Source organism: Gavia stellata, chromosome 3 (genome assembly GCF_030936135.1).
Source record: "Gavia stellata isolate bGavSte3 chromosome 3, bGavSte3.hap2, whole genome shotgun sequence".
Lineage (NCBI taxonomy): Eukaryota > Metazoa > Chordata > Aves > Gaviiformes > Gaviidae > Gavia > Gavia stellata.
In genome coordinates, this window is record NC_082596.1 from 45,528,280 (window position 1) to 45,543,355 (window position 15,076).

Sequence of the window (15,076 nt, forward strand, 5' to 3'; positions counted from 1 at the left end):
GGTAGGTCTGCCAAAGCCAGAAGAGCTGCTTTTGAATTAAGGTTCTTGGCAGCATAATCTGACATTTTAATCTGATCCTGAAAAACATCCACTAACAAGAGCCAAACTCCCATTACTAGCCATGGGAGAGCCAAATTCCCATACCAGTGAACTGGTGTACCAACACTGAACACACTAAGTTTTCAGTTCATACTTACTCCATTCTTCATGTCTTTCACATGTTCTTAAACACTTTGCTAAACAAATGAATAGTGACTGATGAATCATGTAAATACTTGAAAGCTGTCTTTGAACTACCTCAGGAACAGGTTTCCCAGAGAGACGGTAGATGCCCCATCCCTGGAAACATTCAAGGTCAGATTGGATAGGGCCCTGCGCAACCTGATCTAGTTAAGATGTTCCTGCTCATTGCAGGGGGGTTGGACTTGATGACCTTTAAATGTCCCTTCCAACCCAAACTATTCTATGATTCTGTGATTCAGGCAGGAAGGAGCTACAGCCTGGGTCTGGCAACACAGGGTTTGGCAGCAGTCAGAAAGGTCACCCAATAAACAGAACAAATGAATCCACATGACTCTCCCTGCTGCCAGTATGGGACTGCTACTGGCTACTTAGCTACTAGCCGAAAAGTCAGCTAGAGGATATCTCTGTTTATTGCAGTTTAGTTGTACCATAAAACTGTGAAAGTAAATTGTTGAGTATGAAACAACAGCTAGAAAACTTCAATATATTTAACCTGAACAATTTAACTTGCTTCCCTACCTTCATTTTGGTGCTCCCAAGAAGCATAAAAGTTACATTCAGGATGAAATCTAAATACAGAGATATTGCCATTTCCACAGCATGCAAAAAGTTTTGATACTTCCCCAGATCTCAGCAGTTTGACTAGAATGGCAGTTCAGTTTAAATCTAACCATCTTGCTTCAGGCTTGTTCTGCCTGCCAAAGGAAAATGAAAAGTGCCCTTTTAGCACAAGAAGATTTCTCTCATATTTTTCCAAGTGCTCAGGTAAGTGGATGGAAAGAAATTCTTGTCTGATGCCCAAACATCTGATGAACAGCTATTTTCTATCCCTGCTGTACTACATACCCTGGAACTTTTCAGTGCTGTAAGTTGCAATCCTGTTAGCTCAATGAGTGATCTCTCATCATGAAAGCCTTTTACATATTACATGAAATTATTTTATTTAATAACATTTATTCCCACTAAGCATGAGGAATATACTTACTGGAGGTGCTATAAATTTATACAGGGAAGATCCCCTCAGTGCTAGAAACTTTGGTGTGTACATTCGATCCTGAAGGGAGTCTTGTTCCCGTTCTTCCATCCAGCCCATGTAGACTATCTGACAGAAAAATCAATAGTGTTGACAAATTCCTCAGACACTGTCTTCAAATGAATTGCAAATATTTCATGCAAGTAAGCTGATGTCTGTCAAATTTTACATAGCTACAAACCTTGAACCAGTGACACAATATGGTGTATTGGCAGTTCACTTACAATCACGTACTTGTATAAAGGATGCCTGTTATGACAATCCAAAAACATCAGAACAAATATTTATTGTGCTAGCAACAACAAAAAAGCTAAACCACATACTCAGTGGATGTTAAAGGTCTATTATCTCATTAAAAACTCCCTGAAGTAATTCTACATACTTGCTGACAGATCATGACAGAGAAATTTAATGCGAGTGAAGTGTAAGGAGCCACTAGGCAGGAATACAAAATCAAGTAACCATTGTTGCACTTCAATGTAGATACAGTCTCCACGTTCAAGTTCACAATGATGCATTAAACAATATGATCTTACAAATTTTATTTCCAAATAATGACAAGTGTTTTTTTTCTTCCCTCTGAAAACCTCTATGTATGAGTTTTGAACCTCCTTGCTTAGGAATAACAATTAACAGACTGTTTTCAGACACTGTTTTGAACACTTCATCTACAGCTAAGAAGTAACCAGAATGCTGTCAACTCTTACCACTACTTGCAGATCTTCTGACATAAATGTATGAGCTGGAACTTATTCAAACCCATTTTAGGATCTAATTCCCTACCTATCCATCTATTAAGTTTGAGTAATTTAATATCAAATTCTTAAAGAGTAACAGAGTATGAGTCACCACTATGCCAACTTCTGGAGAACATCAGAACAGGGAGTAGACACATCATGCAACTTTTGATTTATAACCATGCCATTAGTAATAAAATACAATTTCCAGTGTGAACTGGTACACTACTGTTACGGAAAATAGATCAACCCATATTTCATACAGTGCTGCTAAAGGAATAGATCTATTTTTAAATCTCTTTGTGAAACTGATTTCTACATTAACTTTGCATGGCGCATTGTCTGTCTTAAATGCCAGTAAAGAACATGTAAGGAAAACAGTTTATGAAAAATAACTACAATCATATTAATAGTCAACGAGTTATTAAGTTTACCAATGGTATAAATATAACTAAAATGAATGTTTGTAGTGCATGTTTTATCCTTTGAGATTTTGTATGTCACATACTTATAAAAAAGCGATTTACACAAGTTTATTTCATTACTGTTGGGAAGAGGATTTTCATCAACAATTCTTCATGGAATATACATTAAAATAAATGGGGGGGATCTGTTGCTTTTTTCTTTTTTTTTTCTTCTTTTTTTTTCTGTTGGATTGTATTGTAACACACCAGAAATTAATGGCTTTTTCAAATCCCCATGTATGAAATCTATGCTACTACTCTCCATCACAGTTATTTTATGGTCTATAAACAGAGACAGGGAGAAGGTCCATTCCTCTAACACTTACAGTGAAAGTTCACTTACCTGAACATTTAATTCTTTTGCCAATAGTAAACACTGATACTGTAATATAGCCTTGGGTCCAATGAATAATATGTGTTTAAGTATCTGCTGGTTTGGTGATTAAACAAGTTTATAAAGCTCAAAAAGGAGACAGAGCTGTACCACAGTACTCAAGAATTAAGCAGAGTGCTCAACACTATATTGTTATGCAATAACTAAAAAGCAATGCTCTCTGAAATCGCCTTCATTCCTGAATGAAAAAACAGTCAGAAATAAAACCAACTGACAGGTACAATAAGAGAAGTTTTAAATTATTTCAATTCAAAGTTTATTCAGATTTCCCTCATTTCTGCTGTTTCGTGTGTTATCCAATGCAGGATAAATATGAATCCCCATCCCTCTGACTTAGTAGGAATCTGTAGAGCTCAGTGACTGAGAAGGGCTACACAGAAGAGTAAAATTAGTATAAAAAATTGTACTACTATGTGCAGAAGTTTGGCACATTTTCCTTTCTGTAACTGAAAGAGAATGTATGATCTCTAATTTCTTGGAATTGAGACATCTATGCTGTTAAATTAATTAAACTGAATTGATTTGGTTCTATCTTGATTTGTTTCATTACAATCGGACACACAGTGAGATATCATCTTGCCTAATGATATTTAATATCACTGTAGCACTGTGTGTAATCTGTTTTCAGTTAGTGTTTTTCTTTTTCATATTCCTCATTTCTACTTCTACTATTCATCAGAATAACAGGATACAGTCACTCATGCTGTGCAGATGTATTGATATTTCACATTTGATTGCCTTAATACTAAAGCAGCCATGAAATTTAAGGCAATTGCTCCTTTAGATATTTCTCCCTTGCCTCTGTAGATCATGAGGAGAAATTAGATTGATTTTTCAGACAACCTGCTGAACCAAGGTTTTATTAACAAAAAAGGCATTTCTCCTTCAGGCTAAATACATACTATTAAACATACAGAAGAACTGTTAACCAAAGGCTGTATGATTATAATTAGGAACACTTACAAAATTGTTTGAGTGCATGCACATATTCACATGCGCAGATTAAAATAGCATGGGCCAGATTCTGGAAAACAGGGCAAAACTGAAGAAATACTTGATAACTATTTTACTTACGAGTTCCTAAAGTGGTCTCAGTTTATCTAAACACACTGAACATGTGAAGTTAGATAAAATATTGTAATTTTTACCTAATGAAGCTGAGAAACTGTTGAAAATTTTTCACTTATAAAATAAAATAGAGGCCACGTTCTTGAGACATTTTTGTTACTGGTAAACATTTTGACTTCTAAAAAAGCTTTGACTATGAACAACTTCAAGAAAATTATTTATTTGGAAAGGGATCTTAACTTCCCAAATTAATAGTTCATGTGTATATATGAAGTATGTGAATGGATATGAAATACGTGGATGAATGTAAAATTTGACTTGTAAGTTTTGGAACATATCTTAATGCTGTACTTGTGGACTTGGCCCAAAATACAGAATTTCATGAGATTCTACCTGAAAAGAAATGCTTGCAACCACAGACACATGATGAATGGAAATAAAATTGGATCACCAATAGTGTGTAGCAAGCCCCTTTATAAATTTAAAAACCAGGTTAGTTTTTTAAGCTTAGAAAAGTTTTTTGAGTCCCTATAAACTGCTGACAATTACCAGCAAAGGTGGAGGTGAGAAAAACAGATTTTATTTGTGATAACATTTCACTTAAAAGATAATTTTTGCAGTCCTGGTTTCTAACTTACCTGAAGCAGCTCATTCTTTAAAATCAAATGGTGACACAAATTAGTTAACTCAGTGGCTGCTGGTTCAGTAACAAAGATTCATTAAGTTATTATGGTTTATGAGTTAAATCATGTACAGTTTCAAAAAATCTATATCTAAATGATAAATGAAACAGGACACTTTCTTCAATCAAAATTCCATAATCTCCTAATTTAGTACGTACTTACATCACACAGACATTCTAATCAAGCAAGAAAAATTGCCATAAATTTCCATATTTCATATCAGTCCAACATATTGCTAAAATGACTCAAATAGCCTTGACTTTCAGAGAGACTTCTCCATAGTTTTTACACAAATTTTATTGTATTTTAGGAAGAACAGTAAGAAAAAAATACAAGAAAACTTCCCCAAAATGAAATGCAAAATGTATGTGACATTAAAAGAGTGAGGTGATTCAAAGATCAGAACAGATGCACTGACAGCTTTTTATCTTGGAAGTCTCACATTCATACCCATATTATGTGAAACAGTGCTATAGGGCAACAGGATAAACATGGAGGTAGAAGACAAATGAGTATGTCAGACAACACAGGGGAAAAATGAGGAGGGATGAGGAGCTCAGATAATGGTTTCTAGCCTGGTTTTAATACCATTTTCTCTGTATGATAGTATCAAAATTCATTATAGTCAATTATAGACAGAAAAACAATAAAACCACACTAAAATGGAACAAAAGTGTGATCGTAATGCAATCATTGGCAAAAACAGTCCTGTATTTAAAGGGCTTAGGGTTTTTATGTTGAGTAAGAATTCATTTCAGAGTCAACAGAAGAACTAATCATATACAATTTTGAATGAAAGCTAGAAAAATTTTGCTCTACTGTAAATATAGTCAAAATGTCTCCCATCCTATTTTTCAGGTTTGTGAAAAGCCTGGTAATCTTTCCATAAACATATTTTTTTTAAATTCCTGTGAGTTATTTTCTATCTTCTTCACGAAGTCCACTAAAACAAGGCAGTCTGCATATGAAAAATAATCTCAAAGAAACAGAAGACAAATAGCAATGAAAGGATATTTTACATATGTTTCAGACAAGGTTTAAAATAATTTAAAGCCTCATTTGCTTCATTATGTTTTGTGACAAAAAATCATCAGTAATGATCAGTATTTTCTATAAAATTATGCCATGAAATTATTAATAGCAAAGGAAAAGCTTTGGCAAATATCACCTTTGTCTTCTATTTCTGACCTTCAAAATTTGGAAATGAACTACTTTTGGTTTGAACTGTGGATGGACATGATGCTGGGCAACCTGCAGTAGGTGATCTTCCTACAACAGGGGGGGTGGGCAAGATGACCTCCAGAGGTTCCTTATGATCTCAACCATTCTGTGATTCCATGAAACAAGAAAAATTATGAATGTATAAAAAAAAGAAAATGATTGCTTGCAAAATAGTTTCCCTCTTCAGCTCTCCTCTGTTATATCACACACAGAATAACACAGAACCATTAAGGCTGGAAAAGACCCGTAAGATCAAGTCCAACCATCAACCCAACACCACCATGCCCACTAAAACCATGTCCCACAGTGCCATGTCTACACGTTCCTTGAACACCTCCAGTGAGGGTGACTCCACCACCTCCCTGGGCAGCCTGTTCCAGTGTTTCACCACTCCCTCTGCAAAGAAATTTTTCCTAATATCCAGCCTGAACCTCTCCTGGCACAACTTGAGGCCATTTCCTCTTGTCCTGTCGCTAGTCACTTGGGAGAAGAGACCAACACCCACCTCTCTGCAACCCCCTTTCAGGTAATTGTAGAGAGCGATGAGGTCTCCCCTCAGCCTCCTCTTCTCCAGACTGAACAACCCCAGTTCCCTCAGCCGCTCCTCATAAGACTTGTGCTCCAGACCCCTCACCAGCTTTGTTGCCATACTCTGGACACGCTCCAGCACCTCAATGTCCTTCTTGTGGTGAGGGGCCCAAAAATGAACACAGCATTCAAGGTGCGGCCTCACCAGCACCGAGTACAGGGGCATGATCACTTCCCTGGTCCTGCTGGCCACACTATTTCTGATACAGGCCAGGATGCCGTTGGCCTTCTTGGCCACCTGGGCACACTGCTGGCTCATATTCAGCCGGCTGTCAATCAACATCCCCAGGTCCTCTTCTGCAGGGCAGCTTTCCAGCCACTCGTCCCCAAGCCTGTAGCGTTGCATGGGGTTGTTGTCACCCAAGTGCAGGACTCGGCACTTGGCCTTGTTGAACCTCATACAATTGGCCTGGGCCCATCAATCCAGCCTGTCCAGATCCCTCTGCAGAACCTTCCTACCCTCAAGCAATTCAACACTTCCACCCAACTTGGTGTCATCTGCAAACTTGCTGAGGGTGCACTCAATCCCCTCATCAAGATCGTCGATAAAGATATTAAACAAGACCAGCCCCAAAACTGAGCCCTGGGGGACACCACTTGTGACCGGCCGCCAACTGGATTTCACTCCATTCACTACAACTCTCTGGGCTTGGCCATCCAGCCAGTTTTTTGCCCAGCGAAGAGTGCACCTGTCTAAGCCATGACCCACCAATTTCTCCAGGAGAATACTGTGGGAGACAGTGTTGAAGGCTTTACTGAAGTCCAGGTAGACAACACCCACAGCCTTTCCCTCATCCACTAGGCGGGTCACCTGGTCATAGAAGGAGATCAGGTTGGTCAAGCAGGACCTGCCTTTCATGATCCCGTGCTGGCTGAGCCCGATCCCTTGGTTGTCCTGCTCATGCCCTGTGAGCACCCTCAAGATGAACCTCCTTTCTCCTCCTTTCTATCCTATGTGTTTTAGAGCTATCACTGACAAAGATCATCTTCATATTTTTGAACCACCCACCTACTAATAGATCATTCAATCTCTAAGCATTTCACTTATTATTGGAGATTATAAAATTATTATGGGAGATTTTAAGATTACACATTTATTGTATCTCATATAGCTTCAATTCCTTCTGTGTAAGAACTCATGTTGCCATCTTGTTACCAGACCAAGGCTGAGTATAGATTTTCAATTTGTTTTTGTCCTGTTCTGTTTTTTAAATACTCACACAAAAAATTAAGGAAATATCTAGGGTTCTTAAAGTAAACAGTACCAGAGAAAGCAGAAAATACTTCTTAGTTATGAAAGATGATTTTTCCCTTTCACTCCAGATAACTGAAAACTGTTATCAAAGACTGAAAACAGAGTATATTTGCTTTCTTAGCATACAATATCATAATCAATGTGAAGACAGTTATTTAGGGTAACAAACTTGCCTGGACCTCTGCCCAACATTAACAGCACTGTTCGAATAACCTGTATCATGGTTTACATTACATCCAACACCATCCCATGAGAAATCCTAGCACCTGCCCAATGAGATCTACCAGATCTTGCTAGAAATCAGGACCATATTGACTGCGTCATGCCTTCACTTCCCTCACAGTTTTTAAAATTGATGGCTACGTGTTGATACAGGACAGCTTTCTGAACATGTAAAGATCTGTACTTTGCTTTTCAAGGTTTCTCACAATCTTCTTCTTGTTATAGTCTACTAATCCAGAGCAATGTTTTGTCTCATGCGGGCAGTTTTTCATCCAATGTTACATGTTAATAGCTACAGTTTATTTCAAAGCACTCATTTTACTTATTTAAGACTTCTAAGTATCTGTTAATTGAAATAAATTCTAAAGACAAAGTAAATTTGAACATTAATTGGGCAACTGTGTGCATTTGTCAAAATGTCAACATTAAAAGTTGGCTTTATTTGCCTCCCTTAAATTATTCAAGTCAATGAACAATTACATGTATTTGGAATTCATTACAATTTGAATTTGTACATTTTAATAGAGTTGATTAGCATTTAGAAAGTAGAGCATTCCTGTGTTAAGACTTCTTCTAAGAAAGACCTTATGCATCCGTTTTTACATAGTTATATTTGGATGCAAACTGCAGTATTAGATACCAATCTATATTAATTTGGGGTTGTGTGTGAAATTGCTAGAAGGTATCAGTACAAAGATAGCTCAAGCTAGTCCTGGTTTGCAGGATATTGACTGGATAATTTAAAAAAAAAATCATCAACTAGAGTAGCTAGCCAGCATATGGTAAACCCCCTGAATTGCACAAGGGATGTGTGCATTTTACATGGGATTGAGTCAAGCATTTTCCCGGTTAACAAGTATCGTAGTGAGATGATGAAAAATGTATCTTGTGTTACCCAGAGTGATCTGCCTTCCTCACTTGAATGAGCCTCCTTTCTTCTTGTAGAGTCTTCTCTTGTTTACCTGCCACGTAACTCACCTTCAGAGCAATTTAGCACATCCCTGAGCAGCTTCATTTGGCTACCAGGTTTTTCACTGAGGAGACTCAGTCCTGCTGCCATCACATGCATTTTACAGCCGACCTGAGAAGCTTCAGACCTTCTCTGACACTCTCAACAGAGCAGCTCTCAGCAAACTCTTTGATAATGAGTAGGTCTCACACACATCCTGACTAAAAAAATTACTATATATCACACTGTCGTCATTCCCCCTCCTTTTGCTGTTGTGTAACTGCAACCAGTAGGATTCTGGTCTTTTTACTGGGAAAAATGTCTTTGCTATATGGTCATATTTGAATTCCTGCCTACTGAATTTATGAGCAGGCACAAGGAGGGCTGTCAATTTTAACCCAGGATAAAATTTCTGGGGTTTTTAGGATTTAAACAGATAACAGTGTAATACAGAAAGCTTAACAGTCAGATAACAAAAAAGTAAACATCATCTATCCTAAACCCTAGTAGCTTGACTGTTTAGGACTTATCATTTGATTAACATCTCTTTTTTCCCTCTTCTAAATGTAGACATTATAAATGTAATATATTTTTGAGGCTCTAAAATATAAATGGTCAAACAAAAAAATATTTCAGATAATCGAGGTGGAGGGTATGATCTCTCCTTTCCGATGAACATTGTATCACATTCATCTTTGGAACCTCAGGTTAGACTTCTGAAACATGCTGAATGAAGAAAAAGATCAGAATATTATAAGTCACTAGACAGTGTCTTGTAGACTTTTGATGGTGCCACCAAGCAAACAACTGACATACTTATCTTTCTCAGGTACCAGTGTGAGTGAATCACTTATGAAAGCATTTATTATCATTCGTAAGTAGTCCCAGGAGTAGTTTTCAATTAGATTTCAATGACTGGTTTCAGGTATTGTTCTGATTGCTATTTTCTGTTTTTCTGAAAAGGACTGGTAAGCAGAACTTGGATCGGACTAGTGCAATTTAGGCTACCTGGCTGTCTCTGAGAGATCATATTACTCATGTAGCTGCTTTGCTAACATCCTGAAAGCCTGTTTTGGTGTGGCTAAATTTCTGTTTACTGAGCTCCATCCAAAAGAGAAGGTAACCACAAAGGTGTGAGAACTCCAGATGTTTGAGCATATAGAAAATACAGATGATGGGTAATAGATTAGACTTGTTTCAAATTAATTTTAGCAATATAAGTTTTGAGTTTTCATAACATTAAAATTGCAGTTCTATAGAATTAGATGCTTACACTTCAAAGTGCTCACAAAGCCAGAATAAAACTGCAAATACTCAGTGTATATTTAAAGCTCTCTTTTAAGTCTCTGGTGTTGCTGCTGGCACAGCAAAATAAACATATCAGACAGAAATCCCTTTTTTGCTAACAGTAACTTCACAAGACCTGACTTACAAATATCTTTATACCTTTGTGAGATTGAGATTTGAACTATTTACAAAATTAGCAGTGCAGATATATATGTAAGTATACAAAAGCCTGTTTAGACTTAAAATATTATACTTAAATACTGCATCCTCTGACAAAACCAACATCAAAATTCTACAGAATAATGCTATTCATGGCTACTGGGTGATGACTATTAAGGAGCCAAATTTTTACTTTCCATTCTTAGTCATTTAAATGGCAGTACTTACAAACTGATGAAAACAGCTATTAATGTTCAGAAAACCTCTTTTGCGATTTATACTGAGGAACAATTATTTTCTTTCCTATCTGATTATCAAAAGAGAAAGACTTCTGCAAGCTTGAAGTGTTCTTAAGGCTTTCTCAGGTCTCTCAGAGAACACAATTACTACTGATATACTCCCAGAATAATAAATACAAATAAAATCTCCAAAAATATTTGAATAAATTAAGACTAGGATTACTTGCCTTTTAGCAACCCATTCATTTTTTAAGAAGTCAATGAATGTAACTGAAAGACGAAAAAGTCATCAAGATGTAAAATTTTATTTTCAAAAATACAAACAATCAGTTTTCTGCAAAAATCCAGTGGTTTTCAGCTTTCATAATCCATGTTCACTTAATGAATTGTTTGGAATGAAGAGAGTGTGAGTGAAGAAGTAGTAGTGACATAGGGTTTTCCTTCCTTACCAGCAACATGAATTTGCTGTGAAAAAGAAGATCTAGGAAAGGTCAGCTGGTGATTAGGTAATTTTTCTTTATTATGAAAAAAACTGATAAATGTTCAAGGAAAGTTGCTAATTTCTAAGAACTCACAGCATCAAGGGAAGAACTGTACTATTACAACAAGCTAAAACACCATTTGAAACCAAATTTCACATTCACAGAAATGCACATAAAGAAGTAATTATTAGAGACAAATCAAAAATAATATATATATATAATCCTTCAAAGCTTAATGACTACTGCATTCAGAAACATGATGGCAAGTGATACACGACACTGTTGAGTATGGTGTAGTCAGCATTTCTTTACAACTATTAATAAGGACAGATGTCTCTTTTAAGCAAAATCTGTTATTGAGTTTGTTTATTAATCTTTCTAGACATCAGTATCTTCAGCAACCACCAATCAGTGCATAGGAGAAAAGTTTACTAAGAGAAGGGAGATAATGAAGAAGTCATGTCTACTGGTGGATTAGTCAGAAATAACTGAAGGCCACACAGCTCTCCTACAGAACATGAAAATCTACAGATGAGAAGTATTTGATGCATCTGCACAGTGTCTTTGGTGGGCCAACATTACCAGTGCCAGTTACTAACAGGGAAAAAAAACAACAGGCAGTATAAAAATTTAATGTTCATATCAATAAAGAATACTCCCTAAGGTAATTTTATCATTCCTTAGCTAGACCAAATAATCTTTTCTCTAATGAATTCACAATTTTTGAGATCATTAATCAATAGATCTAATTAAGTTTAATTTCACAATAGAAAATGAAAAATATTCTTATTGATTTATAAAAAATGAGCAATGCAGTAAAACTTCAGTTTATATTTCAATTCATATTACGTAATAAGAAATTGTAAACTAATCCATAAATTTGACATATATAGGTAACATTATGATTCCTTCCTTATCAGAAACATCAGAAAACACTTATCCTCTAATCTTCCTTTAAATCAAAGTGTATTTCAAAGATGTATATAAGGAAATGATCATAAGTAGGAGGAACAGAACACAGAATTATGAAAGCAACACATTTTCACAATCATATTAGTCAATTATTACTAACTCCATGACATTAGTAGGAGTGACTGAAATTTCTCTTTTTTGTTAATCAATATCTTGAATAAAATCTGACAAAAAAGACTTTTGACAATATAATCACAGAATCACAGAATCACTAAGGTTGGAAAAGACCTGTAAGATCATCAAGTCCAACCATTAAAAAAAAAAAAAAACAAACAACCCACACACAACACCACACCAAAACAACCCATCCACACCACACAGCACCATGCCCATCAAGCCACGATAAAATTGATTTAAAGTAAAAAGTCTAGACAATCACCAAATTTATCACATAAAAAAAATCACTAACTGAAAAAAAAAGTTAAAAAAATGCCTCTAAAATGTCATCAAGAAATATATTTCGTACAGAAGCACCTAGCTTGAACTTCCCTTTTTCTTTCAAGCAATTCTGCGTGTCAATCTAATAAACTGAATGCCATTAGGAAATCAAGCATGTATTTATGCTTCACAATCACAGAATCATTAAGCTTGAAAAAGACCTGTAAGATCATCAAGTCCAACCATCAACCCAACACCACCATGCCCACTAAACCATGTCCCACAATGCCACATCCACACATTCCTTGAATACCTCCAGGGAGGGTGACTCCACCACTTCCCTGGGCAGCCTGTTCCAGTGCTTCACCACTCCCTCTGCAAAGAAATTTTTCCTAATATCCAGCCTAAACCTCCCCTGGCACAACTTGAAGCCATTTCCTCTCGTCCTGTCACTAGTCACTTGGGAGAAGAGACCAACACCCACCTCCTTTCTGCAACCTCCTTTCAGGTAATCGTAGAGAGCAATAAGGTCTCCCCTGAGGCTCGTCTTCTCCAGACTGAACAACCCCAGTTCCCTCAGCCGCTCCTCATAAGACTTGTGCTCCAGACCCCTCACCAGCTTTGTTGCCGTACTCTGGACACGCTCCAGCACCTCAATGTCCTTCTTGTGGTGAGGGGCCCAAAACAGTATTCGAGGTGAAGCCTCACCAACACCGAGTACAGCGCCGAGGGCACGATCACCTCCCTACTCCTGCTGGCCACACTATTTCTGACACAGGCCAGGATGCCGTTGGGCTTCTTGGCCACCTGGGCACACTGCCGGCTCATATTCAGACGGCTGTCGACCAACACCCCCACGTCCTTTTCTGCAAGGCAGCTTTCCAGCCACTCGTCCACAAGCCTGTAGCATTGCATGGGGTTGTTGTGACCCAAGTGCAGGACCCGGCACTTGGCCTTGTTGAACCGCATACAGTTGGCCTCAGCCCATCGATCCAGCCTGTACAGATCCCTCTGCAGAGCCTTCCTACTCTTGAGCGGATCAACACTCCTGCCGAACTTGGTGTCATCTGCAAACTTTCTGAAGGAGCCCTCAATCCCCTCATCCAGATCATTGATAAATATATTGAACAAGATTTCATTGTTGTTTATTTCATACTTCCTAGCCACATACCATCTAACAGAGTATTCCGAAAGCCATAGTTTTTTCAAGTTTTTTTTTCTTTGAGAATGATTATCAGTGGATTTTGAATGGCTCATGAAGACTACTTTTGAAAAAATTACAGTTGAATGGATAAAACTTGCAGCATTTTAACAAATTTGTCCCAAAGAGTATTCATCCTCCAGTACAGCTAAAGAGAGATAACATTGTGGGTTACCGCTTTTTTCTTTCACCTGCCCTCATAGTTTGAACTTTCAAGCAGAACAGCCTGAAAAATAAACTAACTATTTTTACAAAACCAAATAAATATTCTGCAATTCATATCCAGAGTATGTACCTTGTTAGAGCTACAGAAAGATTTATTCACTATGTCTACCTTGTGGCATTATGGCAAAGAATGATTTATCAAAGCACTTAAAAAACACTGAACTGAATTATTTCTCTTGGTGAGAGATGTTACGAAATCTCTATTCTTAAAGATATTCAGAATTTGATTCGGGAAAGTCCTGACCAACTTTATGTTGGCCATTCTCTGAGCAGGGTTTTGACCAGATGACCTACAACAACTCATCCAATCTAAATAATTCTGTGATTCTGTGAGTCTTTGATCTCAAAACAGTCATATCTGTCTTGGAAACTGTTTTAAAATAGTCCTGACTTACAAGTCTTAGCAAACTAGCTTCAGCATTGTTTGTATTACAGTGCCACATTATTCTTTGGTGGCACACACAGTACTACATACTAAATGTAGTAGTTCACATTTCATAATCTATATGTAGCTGTCCAGGACTTTCTAAACTCACCCATTTTATATATACCCTAAGTTTCAGTGGGGCAGTGTATCAAACTTCTCACTGCAGACTTTCACTCTTAAAATACATCCTGGAAAGGAATTTTTAGTACAGACTGCTTGCAGGCAAGGCACCCTTGAGATTTAAGACAGTAGGACTCTTCTATTGCTCTTAAGCAGCTATTGAGAAATGAAAGATGAATCCTATCATCCCTTCTCAGTTGTTAAAAGGGGGAAAGAGGGGGAAATGGTTATGATTTGTGAAGGACCCTGACATTCCATGGAGACTAAGGAGAAAGGGAAAGAGGAGGTGAGAAGTCAGATGAGAAAAGAATAGAGTTGCTAAATATCTTGAAATTCAGTTGACTTTCTAAATAGAATGGAAAAGCTGGCATGCAATGGACTAAAGTAATGATGTATAACTTGCATTCTTACACATTCTTAAAGTAAATAAAAATCTTCCTACATTAATTACTAAGAAAGAAGGAGAAGTGGGGCTACTCTGGAACCACTTTAAATATCAATTTTCAAACAGTGGTATCCAAATACAGCTGGGTTGAGAAAAAGTACCAGAATGCAATCCCATTCTGAGAAACAGCAAGGTAGAGGAAAACTACTGCTAAAATACCACATCCAGAAGCTAAGAAAAACCTTAGGGGATGATTAGATCAAGAACATGATATTAAGTATATTTTACATAATATTATTTTCATGCTTCTTTTCATAACTTATTTTTTTAACAAGCTCATTTTT

At 37.1% G+C, this 15,076-nt stretch overlaps 1 protein-coding gene across 1 annotated transcript in view; it reads right to left on the reverse strand.

Annotated features, from left to right (window-relative positions):
* The window catches only part of SNTG1 (syntrophin gamma 1), a 159,484-nt gene that overhangs the window by 48,220 nt on the left and 96,188 nt on the right, over nt 1-15,076 (reverse strand). Inside the window, 1 exon segment of the mRNA XM_059815621.1 lies at nt 1,229-1,345. Within this exon segment, the coding sequence (XP_059671604.1) occupies nt 1,229-1,345 (117 nt within the window).